Source organism: Grosmannia clavigera (genome assembly GCF_000143105.1).
Source record: "Grosmannia clavigera kw1407 unplaced genomic scaffold GCSC_179, whole genome shotgun sequence".
NCBI classification, from domain to species: domain Eukaryota; kingdom Fungi; phylum Ascomycota; class Sordariomycetes; order Ophiostomatales; family Ophiostomataceae; genus Leptographium; species Leptographium clavigerum.
In genome coordinates, this window is record NW_014040759.1 from 302801 (window position 1) to 324423 (window position 21623).

General features: G+C 56.7%; 6 protein-coding genes across 6 annotated transcripts; 3 read left to right on the plus strand and 3 right to left on the minus strand.

The window, feature by feature from the left end:
* Nucleotides 1-1201: 1201 nt before the first annotated feature.
* CMQ_327 (uncharacterized protein) lies at nt 1202-2326 on the plus strand (the record flags this gene model as incomplete). Its single annotated transcript, XM_014313700.1, has 1 exon — nt 1202-2326. The coding sequence occupies one exon, from the start codon at nt 1202-1204 to the stop codon at nt 2324-2326; it is 1125 nt and encodes a 374-aa protein (XP_014169175.1).
* Nucleotides 2327-2721: 395 nt separating this feature from the next.
* CMQ_91 (gata transcription factor) lies at nt 2722-6279 on the minus strand (the record flags this gene model as incomplete). Its single annotated transcript, XM_014314030.1, has 1 exon — nt 2722-6279. The coding sequence occupies one exon, from the start codon at nt 6277-6279 to the stop codon at nt 2722-2724; it is 3558 nt and encodes a 1185-aa protein (XP_014169505.1).
* A 2791-nt stretch (nt 6280-9070) lies between these two features.
* Nucleotides 9071-12759, minus strand: CMQ_151 (importin beta-3; the record flags this gene model as incomplete). Its single annotated transcript, XM_014313773.1, has 6 exons — nt 9071-9278; nt 9346-11417; nt 11479-11910; nt 11971-12146; nt 12226-12445; nt 12577-12759. The coding sequence occupies 6 exons, from the start codon at nt 12757-12759 to the stop codon at nt 9071-9073; spliced, it is 3291 nt and encodes a 1096-aa protein (XP_014169248.1).
* Nucleotides 12760-14077: 1318 nt separating this feature from the next.
* CMQ_244 (cbs domain containing protein) lies at nt 14078-15871 on the plus strand (the record flags this gene model as incomplete). The annotated part of the gene is made up of 3 exons (XM_014313866.1): nt 14078-14500; nt 14620-15029; nt 15100-15871. The coding sequence occupies 3 exons, from the start codon at nt 14078-14080 to the stop codon at nt 15869-15871; spliced, it is 1605 nt and encodes a 534-aa protein (XP_014169341.1).
* A 695-nt stretch (nt 15872-16566) lies between these two features.
* CMQ_122 (c2h2 finger domain containing protein) lies at nt 16567-17022 on the minus strand (the record flags this gene model as incomplete). The annotated part of the gene is made up of 2 exons (XM_014313744.1): nt 16567-16900; nt 16973-17022. 2 exons carry the CDS (start codon nt 17020-17022, stop codon nt 16567-16569), a joined length of 384 nt encoding a protein of 127 aa, XP_014169219.1.
* Nucleotides 17023-18558: 1536 nt separating this feature from the next.
* On the plus strand, nt 18559-21406 carry CMQ_161 (mitochondrial aconitate hydratase; the record flags this gene model as incomplete). The annotated part of the gene is made up of 5 exons (XM_014313783.1): nt 18559-18672; nt 18790-19432; nt 19570-19638; nt 19808-21174; nt 21233-21406. The coding sequence occupies 5 exons, from the start codon at nt 18559-18561 to the stop codon at nt 21404-21406; spliced, it is 2367 nt and encodes a 788-aa protein (XP_014169258.1).
* Nucleotides 21407-21623: the final 217 nt, after the last annotated feature.

The following is a 21623-nucleotide window of genomic DNA, read 5'->3' on the forward strand; positions in this document are numbered from 1 at the left end:
ACGGCAGACTTTGGTCATTGTTTCCCTCATGCATCGCCTGTGACATGTTAATATTAATCGTAGCATATCACAATTAACCATAAGAAACAGCCAAACATCGTACGAATGGCCCTGGCATGAAAACAGCTTTTCCGTCCCAAGAACCCTGGCAACGGCTCTGATCGTGCGTCTTGTATGCGAGCTACCTCGTGAACATGTGCATCGGCCAGGATGAGCAGCATTATGATCGCCAGCCTCGCCCACCACATCCTGGACATGCAGCCCGGCTTCGCGAAGCCGAGCATACCAAAAGCTAAGAACCGGGGCCCAAGCTCACCGCATTGCTCGCCGCCAAGCCACCGCTCCCGTATCTCAAGATAGAAACAGGTGCCGTACGGCTTGGAGGCTGGGGGGCTCCTTCTCATTTCGGCATGTTCTGACAGGCACACCGGATAGGAAGGAGCGACTGGACGTTGGCCGTGCTTGTCTGAAATCTTTTTGTTTTGTTTATTTTTATAAAAAACCCCATTAAAAAACATCCCCCAAAGGATAACCAACCTCAGTGATCTCACGACGATGAGGGCCTGCCAGACAGGCCGGACGGGCAATACGAGCACCACGTACACCTGTGCAGCAGCCATCGCTGTTCTGAAACAGAAGAGCACCAACCAGCCAGCAGATCGGCTTGGAGCCTTGCCTAATAAAGCCCTAGGCGGATCCGATCCTTGGACGAGTCGAGCGCAGTGGACCAAGGAGGCGCAGCTTCGGAACAGCCCCGCCGTCCTTTCTGTCCTCTGTCGTAAGATGCGGACGACGAGACTATGTACTCCATATTACTGATCAGTGACATCTGCTCTCCATACAGGGTATGATTCCCAGGTCTTCTGGAACCTAAACCCCCGGACTGCTACCCGACTGACTGTTTTGACCAGGGCCTTGCATCCTGGGCACTTAGGCTCAATTCTTGGTGCAATCCTTCGTGCGTCCAAATCGTGCTCTCCCCTCTTTCTCGCGTCCTTCCGCCCCGTCTCATCTTCTGGATGTCCTCCATTTGTTTCACGGCCAGGGTGGATCGGTCCATCTTCTCTTGTGTTTGCTCGGGCTCGGCTCTTGGCCGTGTACTCAAATTTAGAAGCAAGTTTTTCCTGTGCATGTTTGGTTCGATATAACACCCCTGCTTGCCGCCTCGTGCACGCCCAAAGCATCGCTGCCACGCCAAATCATGGACAGACAAAACGTCAGCCATTCCCGCCGTGCTGTCGGCTCCCGTGTCAGCAGCATCCCGAACCGGCCGCAGTTTTATGTCCATCTCGACTTCGGCCTGTCGCTGTCACCAGGACACATTCCCAACAGCCATACGGTCAGCTACCAGTCGCAGAGCCTTCGAGAGCGACTTGCCCACTTGCCGCACAAACCACCGCCAACCATGTCAGCCATGCCTACCATGCCAACCATGCCAGCGACAGCTGCGAGAGCCGTAGTGCCCGAGACACAAGCTCGACGGCCGGCAGCAACAGCCATACACGACGTCCCTCGGCCGTCGTTCAGCGACCACTACTACTACCAGTACCAACACAACCGCGGCCAGACCAGAAGGGATGCACGTTACGACCCTCCACAGCAGCCACAGCAGCCACAGGCCGTCTGGAAGCCGCTGCCTGAGGTGCCTGGTCGCTTTCGCCTGGGCGAGACGGAGCTGCCGTGGTCCACTGGGCCGGATGCCGATCCGGACGACGAGAGGCTACGGCCGTCTTCACGTGCCGAATCCGACGACGGCCACTCGATCCTGCATCCGTTCCGCAGCCGTTCACAGGAGCCCCCACCCGTCTCGGCCTCCTTTTCCAACATCCCGACAGTCCTGCCGCTCCAGTCGCACGTGGCCCTCGAGCTTGATCCCCGTCGGCGACAGGAACTTGAGTCGCTGTCGGCTGCCATGGTCACTGTCGACAACGGCTTCGAGAGCCAGTGGTGGAATCAGGGCGGCCGTGACAGGCTGCCCGTGGCCGATGTCGACGGCGTGCCCGAGCAGATGTCATCGGCGCCACGCGAGCGTACCGTCTCGCTCGGCTGGGCCGTGGCCTCATCGTCTGCTTCGGCTTCGGCCTCGGCAGCAGCGCCGACTCTGGGAATCACCCGCTCGGTCAGCGACAACGTCGTCTCGCCCTGGTCTGCCTCCGCGACCCTAGAAATCGGCCAGCCGAGCCGCCAGATGACCGTCTCGCCCATGACTGTGGCCAACGAGGACTTCCTTTTTGCCAACCCATCGCCGGAGCCGAGGAGTCGGTTGAGCCGCACCTTGTCGACGCGGTCAGAAGAGCTGTTCCCGACGAGATCGCGCTATGCATAGCTTTTGCTTTCTTTTTATCTCTTGCTTCTTTCTTCTTTCTTCTTTCTTCTTGCCTTGCCCTTGCTCTTGCTCTTGCTTGATTTCCTTTTGTATCAAAGGCGTTTGGGTTCACTGCATCATCCTCAACAGAACTGAGTGTCGAGACAGGCAGTCTGCTGCATCGCGTAGTCGTATTTCTGTGATCTGTAATATATACTGGAAAGAAGCCATGCTTGTTTGTCTTTCAAAACCAAAAACGCCCCCTTATCTTGTGCCTAGGAGGTATATCTGCCGAATCCAAATCTAATAACCATAGCCAAATGCCCAACTAAATCCAAGAGAGTCGTGTATGCGTTGAATGGAAAGGGAGAATAATAAAGACGTGTATCCGTGGTTGTGTGTGCATGTGCTAGAAGTCAGGCCGCCTCTCTCTCTTCCTCGATCGGCTCCATCTCCGACGCCAGCGCCAGCGACGGCCCAGTGCCTCCTGTTGCTGCCGGATCGCTGCTGCGGGGCGTAGAATGTCCGCCGTAGCCGCCAAGGCCTCCGTTGGCGTCCTGGCCACCGCCGCCAACCTGATAAGCCTCCGTGCTACCTGTTTTCTCCTGGGTAACTGCCGTTCCGCTACCGTTGGCGCCATGAGCCGTCTGATGGTGACGGGCCTGGCCATGACTGTGACCGTTCCCGTTGTTTCCGCTTCCGTTTCCATTTCCGCTTTCATCTCTGCTGCCGCCGCCGTCAATCGACTTCTTGCCGGAAGCATCGCCGCTCGTCCTGCCGGCCCCATTGTTTCTGCTACCAGCACCGACCCCTGATCCAGCTCCTCGTGCCGAGTTGCGCGGCGACACGCGGCCGACCTGCTTCGCCCATCGCAGCCCGCAGCTGTTGCACAGGTCACGCTGGCCGCTGGGTCCCCGTCGCCACTCCGGCGTGTTGCGCGTGTGGCAGTTGGCGCAGTCCCGCGGCACATTGCCAACGCCCTTGCGCCGCTTGCGCTTCTTCCGGTTGGCCAGCAGCTGACCCAGCTCCTCGGCCAGCACCCGGTTCGCCTTCTCCATCTGCCGCAGTTCATACTGCCAGCTGGTGCAGCGCGTCGTCTTGAGCTCGTCAAAGATGTTATCGTCGGCCGCCAGCGCCGCGTCCTGAGACCCCAGCTGCACCGCTCCGCCGCCTGCCGACGACAGAAAGCCGCCTGTCTGTGTGTCTGGGTCCGCCACCTGTCCGATCGCTCCCGCACGCCCGCCCAGCTCCTCGACGCTGCTCGCTGTCGTCGCTGTTGTCGTCGTTGTCGTCGTTGACGACGACGCCATCGACTCGCGATTGCGCGACGCCGGCTTGAGCAGTCGTGTTTGCGCCAGCACAAACGTCGGCTTCTGCCCCCGCTCTGCGTCTCCCGGGTACAGGATTGTCGACGCCTGCAGCACCTGCCCGCGTCGGTGCTGCACCTCGTGATGGCACGACGCCATGATGCCGCGCCGCACTTTTTCCAGCGACCGGTTAAAGCCCGAACGCGATTCTTTGCGCATCAGATCCTGCATGCTCGTGCCAATCAGCGAGTCCGGCTGCAGGTCCAGCAGCGACCGCATGTTTGGCGACGCGTGCAACACCATGCCCGACGTCGACAGCTTCATCCACAGCTCGCTATCTCCAATGCCCCCGTTGGCGTCCACGTCGCAGCGGTGCAACGCAAAGGCTGGCCGCTTGCGGCCCACCAGCACAATGCATTTACGCCCCTTGCCCTGCTCCACCAGCAGCGACCCGTGGCTCTCAAACCAGGTGTATCCGCTGCGTTTGCGCCGCACCCGGAACACGCAGTTGATCGACTGTCCAGCCTGCGTGTCGCGCATCTCGCGCGTCACCGGCACAATGTCTGACGGGTGGCAGATCGACGAGAGCGAGTTCCCTAGCAGGTCTGCTGCGTCGTATTCCAACACCGCCTTGCATGACGGTGACAGATACAGAAACACGCCCTTGAGCGACAGCACATGCACCACGTCATCCACGTTCTCCAGCAGCATCTTGTCCCACGACTGGCTGTGCAGGTTTGATGGCACCAGCCCGCTGCCCTCTCCGCCACCCAAGCCAACGCTGGCTCCGGCGTTGACGGCAGTGCCACCTATGCCAAAGCCGCCACTGGCGTTGAATTGCTGCAGCAGCGTCGATACATCGTCCTTTCCGAGCGTCCGCCCATTGTCGGCGCCCCATTCCCCAGCCGCCGTCGGCGGGTCCCAGATGTACTGCGGAATATTGCTGTGCGAATAGTCGATGCGCACCGAGTGTGTGGACTGGCCGGAGATCGCGTCGGGTGACTCCACAAGGTCGATCTGCAGCCCGATAAAGTATTTGTAGCCCCCCTTGTAGTCGTCCCACGGTATTGGAATCATCGTGAGGAGGTTCAAGAATGGTTTTCCGCCCTTGCGGTAGTTTATCAGGCTTTGCTGGACCTCTCGTCCGGATTCCAGCTTCTGCTTAAGGTTGTACACTGCCTTGTTATCTGTAAACTCGCGTCGCGACCCGGCCTCCACCTTGCCGTCCGGCGCCTGCAGGAACCGACAGTTCTGCCCGATAATTTCGTAGCTGCTGTATCCCGTCAGGTGCTGGAAGTTGTCAGACACGTAGATGATGGGGTAATCATTGAGCGTGGCATCGCACACCACAAAGGCACAGGAGAGGTCCACCGGCCCAATGTCGATTTCTGGGTTCGGTCGCGAAGATACGTAGTAGAGCGCGCGGATCATGTCGAATCCGCTGGTTGAGTAGTAATTCTTGACAGGCTTTTTGCTGAGCGCTGTAGGAGACGACGGGTTTGTAGAGCCAGCAAGGCTCAACGCGGTCGCGGAACTTGTGACAAGCCCCTGCGCGGGTAGTCCCGATGATCCGACAGCATTCGAAGGGGGCACTGCCGGTGCGACAAGGTCTATGGGGGCCTCTCCCGGAGCAGCGGCCGAAGCATGTTGCATTGACGACGCTCTCTGCTTCAAGGAGGGTAATGCTTCTGCTAATGACGTTGTGGGCTCAAGGGGTGAATAAGGAGTTGGAAGTGACGTGAGGCCGACATGGTGGTCTGATGTGGACATGGCGGTCAAGTGTGGAGGACCTGCAACTGCAGACGTTGGCGGATAAGATGACGTGGGGCCAAGACCGGTGGCATCCTGTTGCAGGAGCGATTGGGCGTGTAGAGAGATGGGCCTCTGCTGTCTTGGCTGCGATACCGACAGTGACAGCGCTCCCGGAGGCACAGCCGAATAAGGGTTGGGCAATTGGTGCTGCCCCGAAAGGGCATCTAGAGTGCTGGCCGCACCACCGCCTTGAATGGCCGCAGGGTTCTCCATGTCCATGCTGTCCAGGCTCTCTATTGTGGACATGAAGTTGGCCGCTGACAGGCTGTTTAAGCCGCTGCTCGCGGCTGCTGCCTGAGCAGCAGCGTTCGTTCTGGAGTCGACAGGAGAGTAAAAGTTTAACTGGGATCCGTCTAACTGTGCTGCCTGGTTGGGAATGGATATTTGGCTCAGATCCAGGCCCGAGTACGTCAGCATGTTGTGGAGCATGTCCGACGACAGATTGGAAAAGGGGTTCTGCGGATTGGTAAAGTCGGTAGGCGATATCGATGCTGAAGAGGAGTTATGCCGAAGAGATGTGGCCGGAAGCGCCTGCGTTGTCATGTTGGACATAACATAGCCGCTGTTGTTGGGATTGGGTGCCCCAAACGAATAGGGCCCAAAGACATTATCGTTATGCCCACTGTCATCGGGCGAGAAGCCCAGCATGGACATTTCCGCTTCAACACCAAGGTTGTGGACCGGCGTCGAGGACATGGCTAGTTGGGATGGGTATTGCGCCATGGTGTCGGCCAGACATTGTCTGTTTGCATTGAGTTGCGCATGGCCTCCTTGCATATCGAACACGGGACCAAGCGGTGATGCACCCATGGGGGAGTCATCTGCTGAGGTAGAGACAGGGACAGCGCCAGCCATAAATTGTTGTTGTTGCTGTTGTTGTTGCTGTTGCTGTTGCTGTTGCTGTTGCTGTTGCTGTTGCTGTTGTTGTTGTTGCTGCTGCTGATGTCGTCGTTGCTGCTGTTGCTGCTGCTGCTGCTGCTCTACCAGACGCATCTGGCCACCGTAATAGTTGTCCATCTTATGATATAGCCAGTTATTTAGCACTGTAGGCCAGGGTCAGTGTGTGTAGTGGCTTGGTCAGCTATTTGTAGACACGAGTGTATCAGACAGATTTGATCCAATGGTCTCTGGATGTATCGTCTCGTCTCTGGCGACCAGCGACAGGTATTTATGGGTAGCTTCTTGTCCAGGTGGACACATATGAAGTTAAGCAGTTCTGGCTTCCCAGCGCCGAGGTGCGGGCCGTCGTCTCAGAGGAGTTTTGGTGTGCAACACTTGCCGACGTCCTCGATTGGGTGAAGGTGCCGTTTCAATCTCGCCGGAGCGTTATTCGGAACAGAATAAGTGTAGGTAGCCGTTAGAAGCTGAGCCAGCGATATTCTCTTTGGCTGCTTTTCTGAATCTCGTGGCACGACGCGAGATAATACAAAGCCAGAGCTCCTTGTGGCTCCCGAGATCTGTCTCTTGCTTCCCTTTGTTTTTGTTTCCAGTCAGCGGCTTTACACAGAATAATCTGCGTCTACGGTCCGCTTATAGAGCCGGGAAAGAGAAGGGAAGCGGTTCTCGGTGCTCTCGGCTCTCTCGGTGCTCCCAGCGCTTCAAGTCCTGGCTTGTGTCCTAGTATGGACCAAGACGGATCCGATTAGACACTTAAGCCGACTAGTAGCTCTCTGTTAAAGAGGAGAAGGGGCGCAAAGACCACGACGTAGCAACACTGCACTACTTTGTCGAGTTAGACAGCCAAGACATCTCGCGGATAGAAGGAGGCCCCATAGGGACGACGAAAACAGGCGAGCAGGCAAGGATGGTAAAATAGCACAACGGCAATGAAAAAAGAGGCAAAAGCGACCTTGCGTGCAGCCGGAGTGCGTCTAATTGGGCTGCTCTGTAGTACCAGTGCTCTGGTCTCTGCTCGCACGAAAAGGGAGGAACTGCCTGCACGGGTGTGTTTGTGCGCGCCTCGTCCCGTCCAATTACGCGTGTGACGAAAGTTGGGGGGAGATGGGGCGAGGAAGAAGGTGGCGAACCACCAGAAGCAGAAGCATTGGGATAGAATGGGGAAGGAGACTTACGGCAGAGAGAGGAGAATGACTTGGTTGGGGCCGTCTTTTGAGTGTATGCAAGCGTGTGATGGTAGGAATGCTATACTGTGTCTGAGACAGTCGAGTTGCGGCCGCACTGCCTTTGCCCTGTGCGATTAGAGGATCGATTTGGGGAGGACGAGAGGCGGGAGCAGCGTCGGCCGTGGACGGGGACAGACGGGAGCGAGAAAGGATGCGGCTGCATGCAGGAGAGAGCCGGCAGGGCGAACTAGGAGAGCGGCCGCCGATGCGGCGCAACCCGGTTGAAAGAAGGGAAAAGAGGTCGTAGTAAAGGTTGGGGTGGAGATGGAGGTCGAGGTCGAGCTGCCGCTTGGGTCCGGATCGAGAGAGCAGGACGCATGACGAGGAGAGCGCGCCGACAAGTTCAGAGCGCAAGGACAGACGAAAAGCCGAGGAGCCGTTGCTGCTGAGAGAAGCTGACGTTTGGAGAGCAGCCGACGACGTTGACAAATGCTGTTGGCTGCTGCTAGCGTCGACGTCCGCAAGAGAGACCAGATGGACGTTCGCGCGCGCGCGCAAACAAAAGGAAAAAAAAAGTATCAGACCAGGCTGGCTGCACGGCCAAAGCCAGGGAACAATGAGGACACGGGGTCGAAGGGCGAGCGTCTTCTCAATCAGAGACCACAAAAGTGCGCAAGAGACAGGGAGGCTGGGTGGCCCAAGGGCAATTGTGTAAGGCTGGTGGCGAGAAAAAAAAGGACCCCCCCTCTCTCCTCTTGTCGAAAAATGCGGGATGAGGAGATAGCACTTGTAGTCAAACGGTGTGGAAAGAGCGACCAGGTTGGATGTGGAGCATCGGGGGTTTTGGCCTCTATAATCTCTTTCTCCTATGGGGACATACGAAGTTGCTATTGTACCGAGTACCGCCCCCCCCGTCTGTCCGCCTTCCAATTCGAGCGCAACGAGTCTGGCACACCTTCCCTCTCAAGACTGAGCATGAGGATCATTGTGGAAAGAGCGCCCGAGCAACATTTACACCCCAGGTTGAGCTTTTCGCAAGAAGCGCTCTCGCTAGGCAAGACTAAATGAGGGGTACAAAGTGTTCATTATTCATTATGCACTAATCCCGTAACACCAGAAAACCGGAGCCTCGTCCTTCACTGTCTACGGAATACTCCGCACATAGTACGAGTCCTGAGTAATGGCGCCAGCGGCTCTGGATGGGCTCGCATACGACGTACTGTGGAGCTCGAGTTCCCACCTGATCACTTTCTCTTGCTTCTCCTGTTTTCTCTCGTCTTCGCTTTCGCTCGTACATACTACACATTTCGTTGACCCCCCTGCCTTGCATTGTGTTCATGTCTCTTGCTAACCTGAATATTCATTCCCCGTGCTGTTCGGCCTCGTGGCCTGGAAATCTCGCCCCTGGCTTCTTCTACCGAGTCTCGCACGTCTTGGTTCGGCATCGCCTCCCCACTCCCTCAACCGCATAGCATGGCATAACATATCCTGATTATTAAGGGCACTCGAGGCTCATAGGCCTCGGCATACAGGCATTCCATCGCTAAGTCGCCCCCTGGTCACGCAACTCGCAACTCAAATCGTTACGCGAAGTAAGCGCTAATCGTCTGTTGCAACTCCTGCGGGAACTGCTGCAGCAGCGGCGTTGCGTTCAACCCAGACTCCTGCAACATCACCTTCGTTGCCGTCACCACGTTCGACGCGGTCTGCCCGCGCAGCACATCTGCACCCAGGCCCTGTGCGATAAACGTAAACACCTTGTCTGCTTGCGACATGACTGCCGGATGACGCCTGCTCAAAGCACATTAGTCTCTGCTCTGACTGCTCACAAAACTCCACGTCTGCCGGCTATACGTACTTGCTGATCAGCTCGGCCAGGTAGGCGTAGGCGTACGGTGCCGCCTCCTCGTCGTTGACCACGGGCAGCGTGCCCACCCACTCCGTGATCACGGCGTCGACGTTCTGCACGCTGCCAACGTTAAAGTGCAGAATCTTCGCAATGGCTGCGCACGCATTCTCCGTCGCGTATACGTTGTCTTCGTTCCGTGCATCTGGGATCAGGGTCGCCTGGAAGAGCAGTGGCACACAACCGCCGAGAAACTGCGACCATGCCTGTCCGCCCTGGCGTGCCACCATGCCGATGCCATATGCGGCCGCTTGCCGTATCGCAGGTGCTGGGTCCTTGCAGCCGTCGAGCAGCGGCTGCGTGATGTAATTGGCGTAGTGAATGCTGTTCGCGCCGCAGTACTCAAGCACGTCGTCCATAATACACAGGCCCCATTGCCGCTGGCTCGGGTCTTCCGCCTTGAGGAAGCTCTCGTATGCCGACATCAGGCGCTCCCACGCCGGCAGGAAGTCTGACCCGTGAAACTTAAACACCACGTGGAAGGCCTTGCTCATATCCGACAGCAGCGTCTGGTCGTCCTCCAACGCAATCAGCAGATCCTCGTCCTCGTCCTCGGCATCCTCTGTCGTCGTGTTCCGCTTCTCTTCCTCGCGCTGGGTCACGCGCTCCCGGTAGTCCTCCAGCGTCGACTCGACCGCCTCGATGAACTTGTTCATGTGTACTGGTGTTAAGCAGGGTCGCCCAAGCACCTCGACCGACTCGTAGAAGCACTGGTACATCTCCGATAGTGTGTCGATGGCCGGCTCTGCTGTGAGCACCTCCAGGAGTTTCTCCACTGTGATTCCCCACAGAGCCGTCATCTCGTTCGACTCCGAGCCGTATGCCTGCTTGTATGAGTTGAGCAGCTGGGGCACCAGCCGCGCCGATATGAAGCGCACGGGGTCGTGAAAAAAGAACGCCAGACCTGGCAGGGCGATGTCCTTCATGATCTGTCCCACATATGGCGCAAACGAGCCCTCGAGTACCTGCGCATACACAACGAGCAGCTCAATGGCCATGTGCTTGTCGTCCATGCTGCTAGTCTTGATGCCGATCATCTTGCCCTTGAGCGGCAACAGCTCCCAGCCGTCTTCCTGCTGAAGACGATCGGCCTGCTCCTCGTCGTCCAGCAGCTGGATGTCGGCCTTAGCTCCCGCCAGCTGCAGCAGTGGCGGCATGACGGTGGGGAGGAAGGGCATGAATTGCGTGCCCAGAACCCGTGACATGCGACCCCAAGAGTGCATGAGGTACTGCGCCTGTGGGTCGTCTGCGTCCGTGATGCTGTTCTGGATGTTGGCCAGGAGTTGAACCAGCTCCATCGCGTCGTTGCCGAGCCGCTCCTTGCCCACGGCAAGGGCAATCAGCGTTGCGCACTCCATGGCCTTGGCACGAAGCAGGCGGTAGTCCTTCTCCGTTTCCCGCCGGAGAACGCCGACCAGGAGCGGCATCAGTGTGTCGTAGTACTTGCTAAACGCCTGCTCTGCAGCATCGGCAATAGTGGCAATGGTCGAGAGGGCCTGCTCCTGAACATAACGCTTCTCATTCTGCAGCAGATTGAAGAGGTGGCTCAACAGATCATCGAGATACGGCTCCAGTACGCTCTTTTCAGCCTCCTCGCAGAAGTTGACCAGGGCAGCTGCAGCGTGTGATTTCACGCGGGCTTCTGGCGAGTCCAGTGCAGGGATGATAGCTTTGAGAATAATGTCGTAGTACTCGCGCTGCATCGTCGGTGCAAAATCGGTGCTCATCTGGCCGAGGGCGTTGCAGCCAGCCCAGCGGACACGTGGGTGCGAATCCTTCAAGGCCGGCACCACCAGGTTGAGCACCTGCTGCAGCTCGCCCAGCATCAGGTCACGACAACCTTCGGAGATGGCAGAAATGGCCATGAGGGCAGCGTGGCGGTCTCTCCAGGCAGAAGAGCTGATCATACGCGGAAGCCAGCTGAATGTGGGGGCGAGAATGACAGCACCGCCAAGTTTATTGGCCAGCCGATCCATGCACTGCTCGCCAGCCACGTGGTTCAGATCGCTCTCTTCTTGTTCGAGCTGCACAAACAGGTCAGCATTGACATGAGCACAGATTATAGAGCAACAATGGAAGTCTTACGTCGTCGGCGGAAAGCCACTCGGATGCGTCGTCGTCGTCTTCGCCAATGTCCGTCATGAGGCTTAGGCACTGTGTGATCATCTCGTTCGTGTACAGCTCGTCCTTCTTGCACATGGATGGAGCGTAGTCGGCAAACGTAGCCATCAGCTCGAGGGCATTTTGACGGCACAAGTCGGTCAGCTCCTTGTCTTGGATGACGGAGATGCTGAATTTAACAAGCACATTGAACACTGGACGAAACATCTTTGGTGATGTTCCGGCAAGATCGATCAACGCAACCAGAGCATTGCTGAGATCGTCTGAGTCGTGCGACTCTCTAATTGGTGGCAGGATATTAAGAACCTCCGGTAGGAGGCCGAAGAATTTCGGCTGGCTCTTCTTCTTCAGTCCACGAAAAAAGGCAGCAAACGCTTCCATGGCGGCGATGCGAACCTGCTCGGGGCGTCAGACACGTATTCATAGGGACAGGGTGTTGGATGTGTAACCGCGTACAGTGACAGAGTCATCCTTGAAGCCACGGGAAAAGGCCTGGGCCACCGCATCCTCGTGAGTCTTCTCGATAATGCCAGGGGTGGTCGTGAAGACGCGGAAGGCAATCTCTCGCTTCCCGGCATCGGGGGCCATGCTCAGCTGGAAGAGCACCTGCAGCAGTTCGGTCCAGGATTGGTCTGTACAGCGTCATGCCAATGGGTCAGCATGGGATGGGACGCGCGCACAATCGGGAAGAAAGGATCGAGCTCGACGAACCGTTATCAGTGTACTGTCTGGCGATCTCGGCAATGGCATCGCTGATCTTGTTCCTAACACCGCGATCTTCCTCGACAGTCAAAACCTCCAGAAGCTTCTGGCGAATGGCCTGGGCTTGTTCTGCAGGCAGCGAGATGAAGATCTCGACAAGGTCGCCCTGTTCATTTTTGCGTGTTTTGGAAGCAATTCTTCGGAAAATGACGGCTGCAAATGAGCGAACCTGCAAGAGGCAGTCAGAACCAGCCCGAGGAAAACACGAAACAAGGAGCCTGGCTCCCTCGGTGGAGATCCAGTAACGGCCCACAGACAACACAGGAGACCAAGGACACAGGATATCAGGCAAATACACACAGTTGTTGTTGCGTGGCTGCCAATCTGCTCAGCGAGGCCCATTAGAAGCACCTCGGGTTGGCGAGTGGTCCAGTTACTATGGAGGTGTTCTTCGGCCTGAGACCGGATACTGTTTTCGGAAGATTGCAGTGCCTGCAGAAGCTGGGACAGCTCAGCAGTCACTTCTTGCGGTAGCATCGACATCTTTGCGTGAAAGGGAACAGTTCCAATTCCAGTGGTGGGGAGTAGGGTGGCACAACAAGAGGTCAGATATTAAGTTGCCCGGCAGCCTAGAGCTGTGGCTCGTCGCAGGGAGACGCGGACCCAGGCAGAAGGGCCGACTGAGAGGTGGTCTTTGGGAGGGGTGCGTCTGTGTCCTTTCGAATGAGTGCGATGCGATCGATCAGAGGCGGGGAGTCTGCGCTGTCTGCAGAGAAGAGGGAGAGTGAAGGAGGAAAATAGAGAAAGGGAGCAGGAAAAAAATATTGGACTCAAAAAGTAGCGTGGAGAGCGGGGCAGCACAGCAACCTCGATACGCTCAAAAAAAAGTTGAGCCCAAAAATAAAAAATAAAGATAAACACAGTGGCACATTCTGTGTGGCCAAGACGACTACTGAGACAAACACGATTCTCTCGACACAGGACTGTTGCGGAGACAGGGGGAGCGAGACGCAAATAACGATCGTTTGACAGGATTGCCGTCGGGAAGGGCCCCAGGCGCGGGGTGGCTTTGTTTCCAGATTGCAGTCTGGCAGTCTGAGCGCGTTGAGGGGCAGATGGCTGCGGTATACGGGCATTAATCTGTTGTCCTTCCGACTATCTCGTTTAGATGCATTTTTCACTCGTACGAAGCAGTGGCACACTGTAAAATCGCACGAATTCGTGTTACCATACGAGTGCGTAGTGCCCAGCACCAGTTTGTATCGTGTATGCAATACACCCTGTCCTACTGTACTCGTATTGCCCGCCTGTTCATAGTAAGATATATCGGGCACCATTCATGGTGGACGACTAGATTCGGCCGGAACCTCCAAGCCCCGTAATATCAGCTTGAAACGGGGCGTGACTGGCTGGTGGGGTGTTTCCATGCGCCCTGAGAAAGGCGCCCAAGCAGAAGCGACCAGCTGACATGGCGGCGATTTTAGCCAATGATCTCACGTGTTCCTGCCCCGCGTCTCCGTTGGTAGGAACTATTCTTGAGAGTGGCATTGCATTTCGTCACGATATTCTCCATTTCATCTGCTGTCAAGCTGTCAAACAACTCTTGCTAGAACTTCCTGGCCTCTGTCACCCTCCTAGTTGCCTCCCACAACTCGCGGGTGCCTGCTACAGCCCGCAACGGACCACCACAGCCTACCACCCCGGCCCTTCCTCTAGCCTACTTAAGTTGTGGATAATAGTTGAAAGTTTACCGGCTCGTGCAGACTGATCGTCCTCTTTTTGTCGGCCATCATTAACGGCTCCACATCAGAGATACGATCCCGGCTAAACAGAAACGCGGAATCACGACATTTACAGAGAAATGATTTCCCCGGCACCGGCGTCAGTTGGCCAAGAGACCAACAACGGGGCCACTCCAGGCACAACCCCCAGCCATCCGTCGAACATGAACGTTGATGGCACTACGAATGCCTTGTCTGTCAACACTGGCTCCGGACAGCTCCCAGAGCGCTCACCTTCACGGTCTAGTGTTCGTGCCAATGCATCCCATCGCCAGAGCTTTGTGGAAAACCTGCGAAACCCACCTCCATCTCCCCGCTCTCTCCGCCACCTTTCCTTCACACATCAAGCGGTCCAGGACCTGGTCAACCACCCACCACCACAGCGTATGGCCAATCCGCGCTTTGCCGGCCGTGACTGGCAGGACGTCTCGCTGGGTGAGCTGATCTCCGACCACGAGGTGAAATGGGCCGAGCTTGACACTACTGTCGAGGATTGCACAAAGGTAAGAAAGGCTGTCGAAACATAGGCGGGAATAGAGAGCTGAAATATATGGGGTTTTAGATTCTCCTGAGAAATAATCCGACCGGCACAGTCTTACTTCGCAACCATCCCTCCGATAAGACAGCCGTGGCCACGTTCGACCACAGAGATCTCAATGCCTACCTGCTCGTCGTCATCGGCCGGGCCAAACCAGAGCCAACAGAGGTCGAGGTGTACAGAAGCGTTGCCGAACGTGCATATGGCCGCGTCGGCATCCCCGTCCGCGACATACAGCCTATCTGCCACAAAGACCCCATCACAACTTTGCTTCTGACACAGAATCTTGCCGCAGCGATTGAGCTCTTTGGGAGCGGGGTGCGTCGTATTCTCGTCACTGACCCGACATCATCCGAAGCCGTCGGTATCCTCAGCCCGCTTCGCCTGTTGGAGTTCTTCTGGATTGAGAGCGTCAATTTTCCCTCAATCGATCGACTGTACCCAATGATACTGCGTGACCTGCGCATCGGCTCACAGGATATAATTTCCATCAAGTAGGCCTCCAATTCTTCCCATCATGCAGCTGCAGCTGCAGCAACTCCGTAATCTAACTAAATAATACAGTGCCGATCGTCCTCTTGCGGATGCCCTCACGCTGATGAACGACGAAGGCCTGACATCGGTGGCGGTAGTCGACAACGGACAGAACGTCGTGGGCAACATCTCCACGACTGATATCGAGCATCTGACCTCTGTGGCTAGTTTTCCGCTCCTGCACTCGTCTTGCATGCATTTTATTTCAGTCATCTTGTCAGAGCGCGGCGTCGAAGAGGGCCAAGACTCGTTCCCCGTCTTTTCCGTTAACCCGCACACGACCCTTGCCCACACGGTAGCCAAGTTGGTGGCGACGCGGTCGCATCGCATGTGGATTGTCGACGTGCCCTCGCCATCAGCTTCAGCACCACAGACCCCGCTTCTGACACCCGTGACCACTGGCCCTGTTTCCGGCTCCAGCTTCATCTCCCCGCCGTCCCATCAAAGGAGCAGTAGCAACGCTTCGGCGTCTGCAGCTGCGGCTAGTGCAGCTATTGGCTGCAGTGCCAGCCATAGCGATGGCATATTGATCAGCATGACGAACAGCACGAGGACCTCCGGCTCGGCTCGCGAACCTTCGAATTTTGTGCCCGATCTAAGCGCTACGGGCTCAAGCAACGGCGCACATGTGTATGGATCTGTGCCGGCTGCTGCAATGCCTGGTGCCCACCTCTCTGGTCGGCTGGCGGGAGTCGTGTCGCTCACCGATATCCTCAATCTGTTCGCCAAGACGTCGGGTCTCCGACCGGGGGACCTCTCTGATATCCGAGCACGGCGACGGCGCAGCAGTAGTACGTCCTAACCAACCAAAGTCCGATTTTTCTCTGTTCACCAGATTTGGGTCTAACCACTTTGATGTTCAGGTAGCTCTGTGCGGCCCAGCTTCGACGGGTCTAGAACGAGCTTAGATATTCGTCGGTGAGGCTCATACATGGGACGGGAAAATATGAGTTGAGATATGGGCGCAAATCGGTTCGAGAGGGAATATTATCGTTTTTGACAGTCACCAAAACAAAGGGTTGGGTCTCTGTATGTCTTTGCAATTGTTTATGGTTGTTCACAATAGGAGTAAGGGCGAGAAGGAAACGGCAATACGGATTACGCCCGTTTGCAGCACGCAGTCGAGGGCTGCCAGTACTGGCCTGCATTCGATTTTAAATATGTACTTGTAGCTATTATGATAGTCCCAAAGTATCTTCTCTGCAGATGAGTGCCCTACTATTTGGTCAGTGCTTCCTCAGTTCTCGACATGAAGAGCCGTGGAGCCAAGCTGTATCTTGCAGGGTGCACGGTTCGCGGTTCGCCGAGGTTGAGGGTAATTGGCGGCGCGTAGACAAGCCGTGAGCAGACGGCCAGAGTCCCACGCAAGCCAGCCATACCGGGCCCTCCCTCGGAGCAAGGCTGTGTCCAAGATTCGACGGCGTGGATACTGTCGGTGCTTTGTTGTCCTTCGCCGAGTTGCCGCGGCTCGAGACCATGTATCCAAGACGTCCCGTCTCATGCCATGGCAATGTCACCGGTCTGAGATGCCTGGCCAATTAATTGCCGGCTTGCAGCTGCGTCGACCGTGGACTCGCCGTTGTCCGTCCGCAGGCCAATGGCCGCCTCAGCCTCCTTCTGGGTATACGGCACCTCGGTCAGCTGCTTGACCCGGCGCCTGTGCGGCTTGCCGCGGCGGTGGCACACGAGAGCATCAGCCGACTCATACCACTTCGCACAGGAGATGCAGTAGTGGCGACCGAGACCGGGCAGATCCTCGGCAGCCTTGGAGGATGTGTGGCGGGCGAGATGGGCGGGAGAGGCGAGATCGGCCTTGATCTGGTCGACGTCCCTGCAATACGGTGTTAGTGGGCCGTCTTTTCATGCCATACGGAAGTATCTGCAGTATAAAAAGCCATCTTACCGAGTCTTGCGCCGAGTCTTGGTCAGCGTGCGCTTGTTAACGACACCCATGATGTCTGTATCGTCGACGTCGTGAGGTTTGATGTGGGTCAAATTTTTTTTCGTCTCGATACTTTTTTTCTGCCCGAATTCTACTTAGCCCCTCTCCTTATCCTTATCGACCAGTCGGGCCACAGCTAAAAAGCATGACCTGGTAGCACAGTGCGAATTTACATAATCACGTGATTTCCGGACAGGCGAGTGTCACATGAAGCATTTCCACAGAGCCAGCCACCCAACGGTTTTACGAGAAGGATGATGGCGGCGATAGTCCCATGCCATGCTACGAAATACAGGCATCAAGTATCGGCCATACCGCTGACAGGGCGAGGAATACGGGCTGACCCCGTCGGCCGATCGGATTCTGGCTGGACGGCCGGTTCGTATTTACTCGGAAGAAAGAGCGGCTACCGAGCTGTCCCGCCAGACGCACGGCACTAAGAGCCCCAGGACCCACACTGAAGGTCTGCAGACCAAACAAATCGGGCGGAAATGGGAACTGGAGCAATGGAGTGGAGGCGAAACCCCATCGGCCTGTTCCCCACAGGCGAAAATATCCCAGCCGAACACAGCCAGACTGGGCCGGAAGGCGCACGCCGTTTCGTCTTTTCGCCCATGCTTTACCTTTAGACTGCGTGCAATTTACTCTGGTCTAGAGGGCCACAGTCTCATCAATTGCCGCGGTAATTAAGGGCATGTGCTCTAACAATTGAGGTTTTGGGTGAGGGATTTTGCCGGCTACAGCTAATGCCTCTGAGCTGATAGAGAAGTCAATGCGCCTAGCGAATGGCGGTGGCTGCTTTCTCATTCCGCCCAGCCAATTTGTTGCTGTGGTGCTTTCCGTTTTCTGCTTTTGTGCGTTCGTGCCTTGTGCTCCAGCAGCTGCCGGCGTCCATACCCCGCTGTAGCTTCTCCAAACAGGCCTGTTGTACCCCAATGCGGGCATTGGGCGTGTCTGTCGTGACTTTGAAGCTGTTGCAGCTCGTCCTGTCGCGGCCATCAATTGCCCTGCAAACACTCTGTAGAATGAATAAAATTAAAAGCTCCTTATTCGCTCGAAGGGAGGACACTGAGCTCTGCTTTACCCGTTCCCACTGTCCTCGCAACCTGGTATGGCACTTTTTCGGCCCACCCCTCACAAATAGGTGCCACCCCTTACCCCCGTAACAATAATCCGAAGCTGCTGATTCGCCCGCTCGGCCGCCTTGTCGCTTTGTCGTCATAGCCGAGGAGACAGCGGGCGGCCCCAGGCCTTTCTTCGCGGCCGGTTTTCTTCAAAAGTCTGCAAGCCAGGCCAGGAAGAGCTGTTTACCAGTGCCTCTAGCTTAGATTTTTCACACCCCCCCCCCCTCTCCACGCCGTCAATCCCGCACTGTTTGCCCTCCCTTGTTTTTCTCTTCATAACGCCCATAATTCCACACTTTTCTTCCTTCTTCCTCTTTTTCTTCCCTCTCTCCCCTTCGATTTCCTCGCCCTCCATCTTCTCATCCTCTTCTCCTATCCCTCCCTCCATTGAGTCTCGATCGAGGTAGAGACATCTTTTACACAATGCTGGCTTCACGCCAAGTTCTGGCCGGTGCCATCCGGAGCCGGACAGCAATGTCCGGCCTGGGCATGCGCCGCACCATGGCCTCCGTCTCCAACGGCCCGCTGGACCGCAAGGTGAGTTTGGCAACTTGAGCGACCGGCCAATGCGCAACGGCTTGCGTCTGGCTATTCGTCGTGAGGTCGATTAGCACACCTGCTAACGGCCGGCCCATTGGCCACGTGAACGTACAGGTCAGGCAAAACATCTGGGAGGAGAACAACTTCATCAACTACAAGAAGATGTCCGAGAACCTCGACATTGTGCGCGCGCGGTTGAACCGCCCCCTCGCGTACGCCGAGAAGATCCTGTACTCTCACTTGGACGACCCGCACGGCCAGGACATTGAGCGCGGTGTCTCGTACCTGAAGCTGCGCCCCGACCGTGTTGCCTGCCAGGACGCCACTGCTCAGATGGCTATCCTGCAGTTCATGTCCGCCGGCATGCCATCTGTTGCCAACCCGACCACCGTCCACTGTGATCATCTTATCGAGGCTCAGATCGGCGGCGAGAAGGATCTGGCCCGCGCCATCAGCATCAACAAGGAGGTCTACGACTTCCTGTCCAGTGCCTGCGCCAAGTACAACATTGGCTTCTGGCGTCCCGGCTCTGGTATCATTCACCAGATCATCCTCGAGAACTACGCCTTCCCCGGTGGTCTGCTTATCGGCACTGACTCGCACACCCCCAACGCTGGTGGTCTCGGTATGGCCACCATCGGTGTCGGTGGTGCTGATGCCGTCGACGTCATGGCCAACCTGCCGTGGGAGCTTAAGGCCCCCAAGGTCATTGGTGTGAAGCTGACTGGCCAGCTGTCTGGCTGGACTGCGCCCAAAGGTGAGGTCCTTCCTGACCCATATGAGATTGTGGATCCCTCGATTGCTTAACCCCAATTATTGTGGGGCATCGGCCCTTGTCCAATATCATATGCTTCGAACCGACGAGCATCGCAAAACTGACGTTGTTCTACGCAGACATTATCCTGAAGCTTGCAGGCATCCTCACTGTGAAGGGAGGTACCGGCGCAATCGTTGAATACTTCGGTAAGTTTGACTTTCTATCCTCGAAATCACTCTGGTTTTCTTTTGATTTTCTTGATTTTTGCCTCGCTGTGTTATGCGGAAACGTTCGCTTTGCTGCATATCGGATCTTGACAGCTCCTACTTTGGGAGAGCGCTTGAGACTGGTCTAACACGCGTGATCATTATGTAGGAGACGGTGTTGACAGCATTTCTGCTACTGGTATGGCGACGATCTGCAACATGGGTGCTGAGATTGGTGCCACGACCTCCCTGTTCCCGTTCAACGACCGCATGTACGACTACCTTTCCGCTACCAAGCGTAAGGACATTGGTGACTTCGCCCGTGTGTACGCCAAGGAACTGCGCAAGGACGAGGGTGCCGAGTATGACCAGTTCATCGAGATCAACCTGTCTGAGCTGGAGCCGCACATCAACGGTCCCTTCACGCCCGATTTGGCCACGCCGATCTCGAAGCTGGCTGAGACGGCCAAGGCGAACAACTGGCCTGAGGAGGTCAAGGTCGGTCTTATCGGCTCATGCACCAACTCGTCGTACGAGGATATGACCCGTGCTGCTGCCATCGCTCGCGATGCTCTGGACCACGGCGTGAAGCCGAAGGCTCTGTTCACGGTCACGCCCGGCTCTGAGCAGATCCGCGCCACCATTGCCCGTGACGGACAGCTGCAGACGTTTGAGGAGTTTGGCGGCCTTGTGCTCGCCAACGCGTGCGGTCCCTGCATCGGTCAGTGGGATCGCCAGGACGTGAAGAAGGGTGAAGCCAACACGATCGTGTCGTCGTACAACCGGAACTTCACCGGTCGCAACGACGGCAACCCTGCCACTCACGCATTCGTGACGTCACCCGACCTGGTTGTGGCGCTGACGATTGCCGGCACGCTCAACTTCAACCCCCTGACGGACAAGCTCAAGGACAAGGACGGCAAGGAGTTCCTGCTGAAGCCGCCACCGCAGACGGACGGTCTTCCGGAGAAGGGCTACGACCCGGGCTTGGACACGTACCAGGCACCGCCTTCGGACCGCTCGCAGGTGTCGGTCAACGTGGCCCCCACGTCGGACCGTCTGCAGCTCCTGACTCCCTTCAGCGCATGGGACGGCAAGGACGCGCTCGACTGCCCAATCCTGATCAAGACCAAGGGCAAGACGACGACGGACCACATCTCCATGGCCGGCCCGTGGTTGAAGTACCGTGGCCATCTGGACAACATCTCCAACAACATGCTGATCGGCGCCATCAGCGAGGCCAACGACTCTGCCAACTCGGTCAAGAACGTGTTCACCGGCGAGTTTGACGCCGTCCCGGCCACGGCCCGTGACTACAAGGCTCGGGGCATCCAGTGGGTTGTTATTGGTGACTGGAACTACGGCGAGGGCTCGTCGCGTGAGCACGCCGCCCTGGAGCCGCGTCACCTTGGCGGTCTGGCCATTGTGACCCGCAGCTTCGCCCGTATCCACGAGACGAACTTGAAGAAGCAGGGCATGCTGCCGCTGACCTTTATCGACCCGGAGGACTACAACAAGGTCAAGTCTGAGGACAAGGTACGTCGATTTTTGATGCACATGTATGTGGAGAATGGCTGCTAACGATAATGTCCAGGTTGACATTCTGGCGACTGAGCTGGCCGTCGGCAAGCCCATCACTATGCGGGTGCACCGCCCCAACGGCGAGGTGGAGGACATCAAGCTGGCACACACGTTCAACGCCGGCCAGATTGAGTGGTTCAAGAACGGCAGCGCTCTGAACACGATGGCCAAGGCCCACAAGCAGTAAATGGCATTGTGCTGAGGATACCAAGAATATAACGAGCCTGTTTTTGAAACTTACTTGCGTTGCGGCATAATCACGGTGAAGGCCGAACGGAATATTCAAATCACGTCGTCTGCCTCGTGTATCGGTGGGAGGTTGATGATCTTCTGAGAAAATTCGGGACTTGGGAGGTGAAATGGGGCGTTACGCTTTCCGGTATTTCCAGAATCCTTGTCCTGGA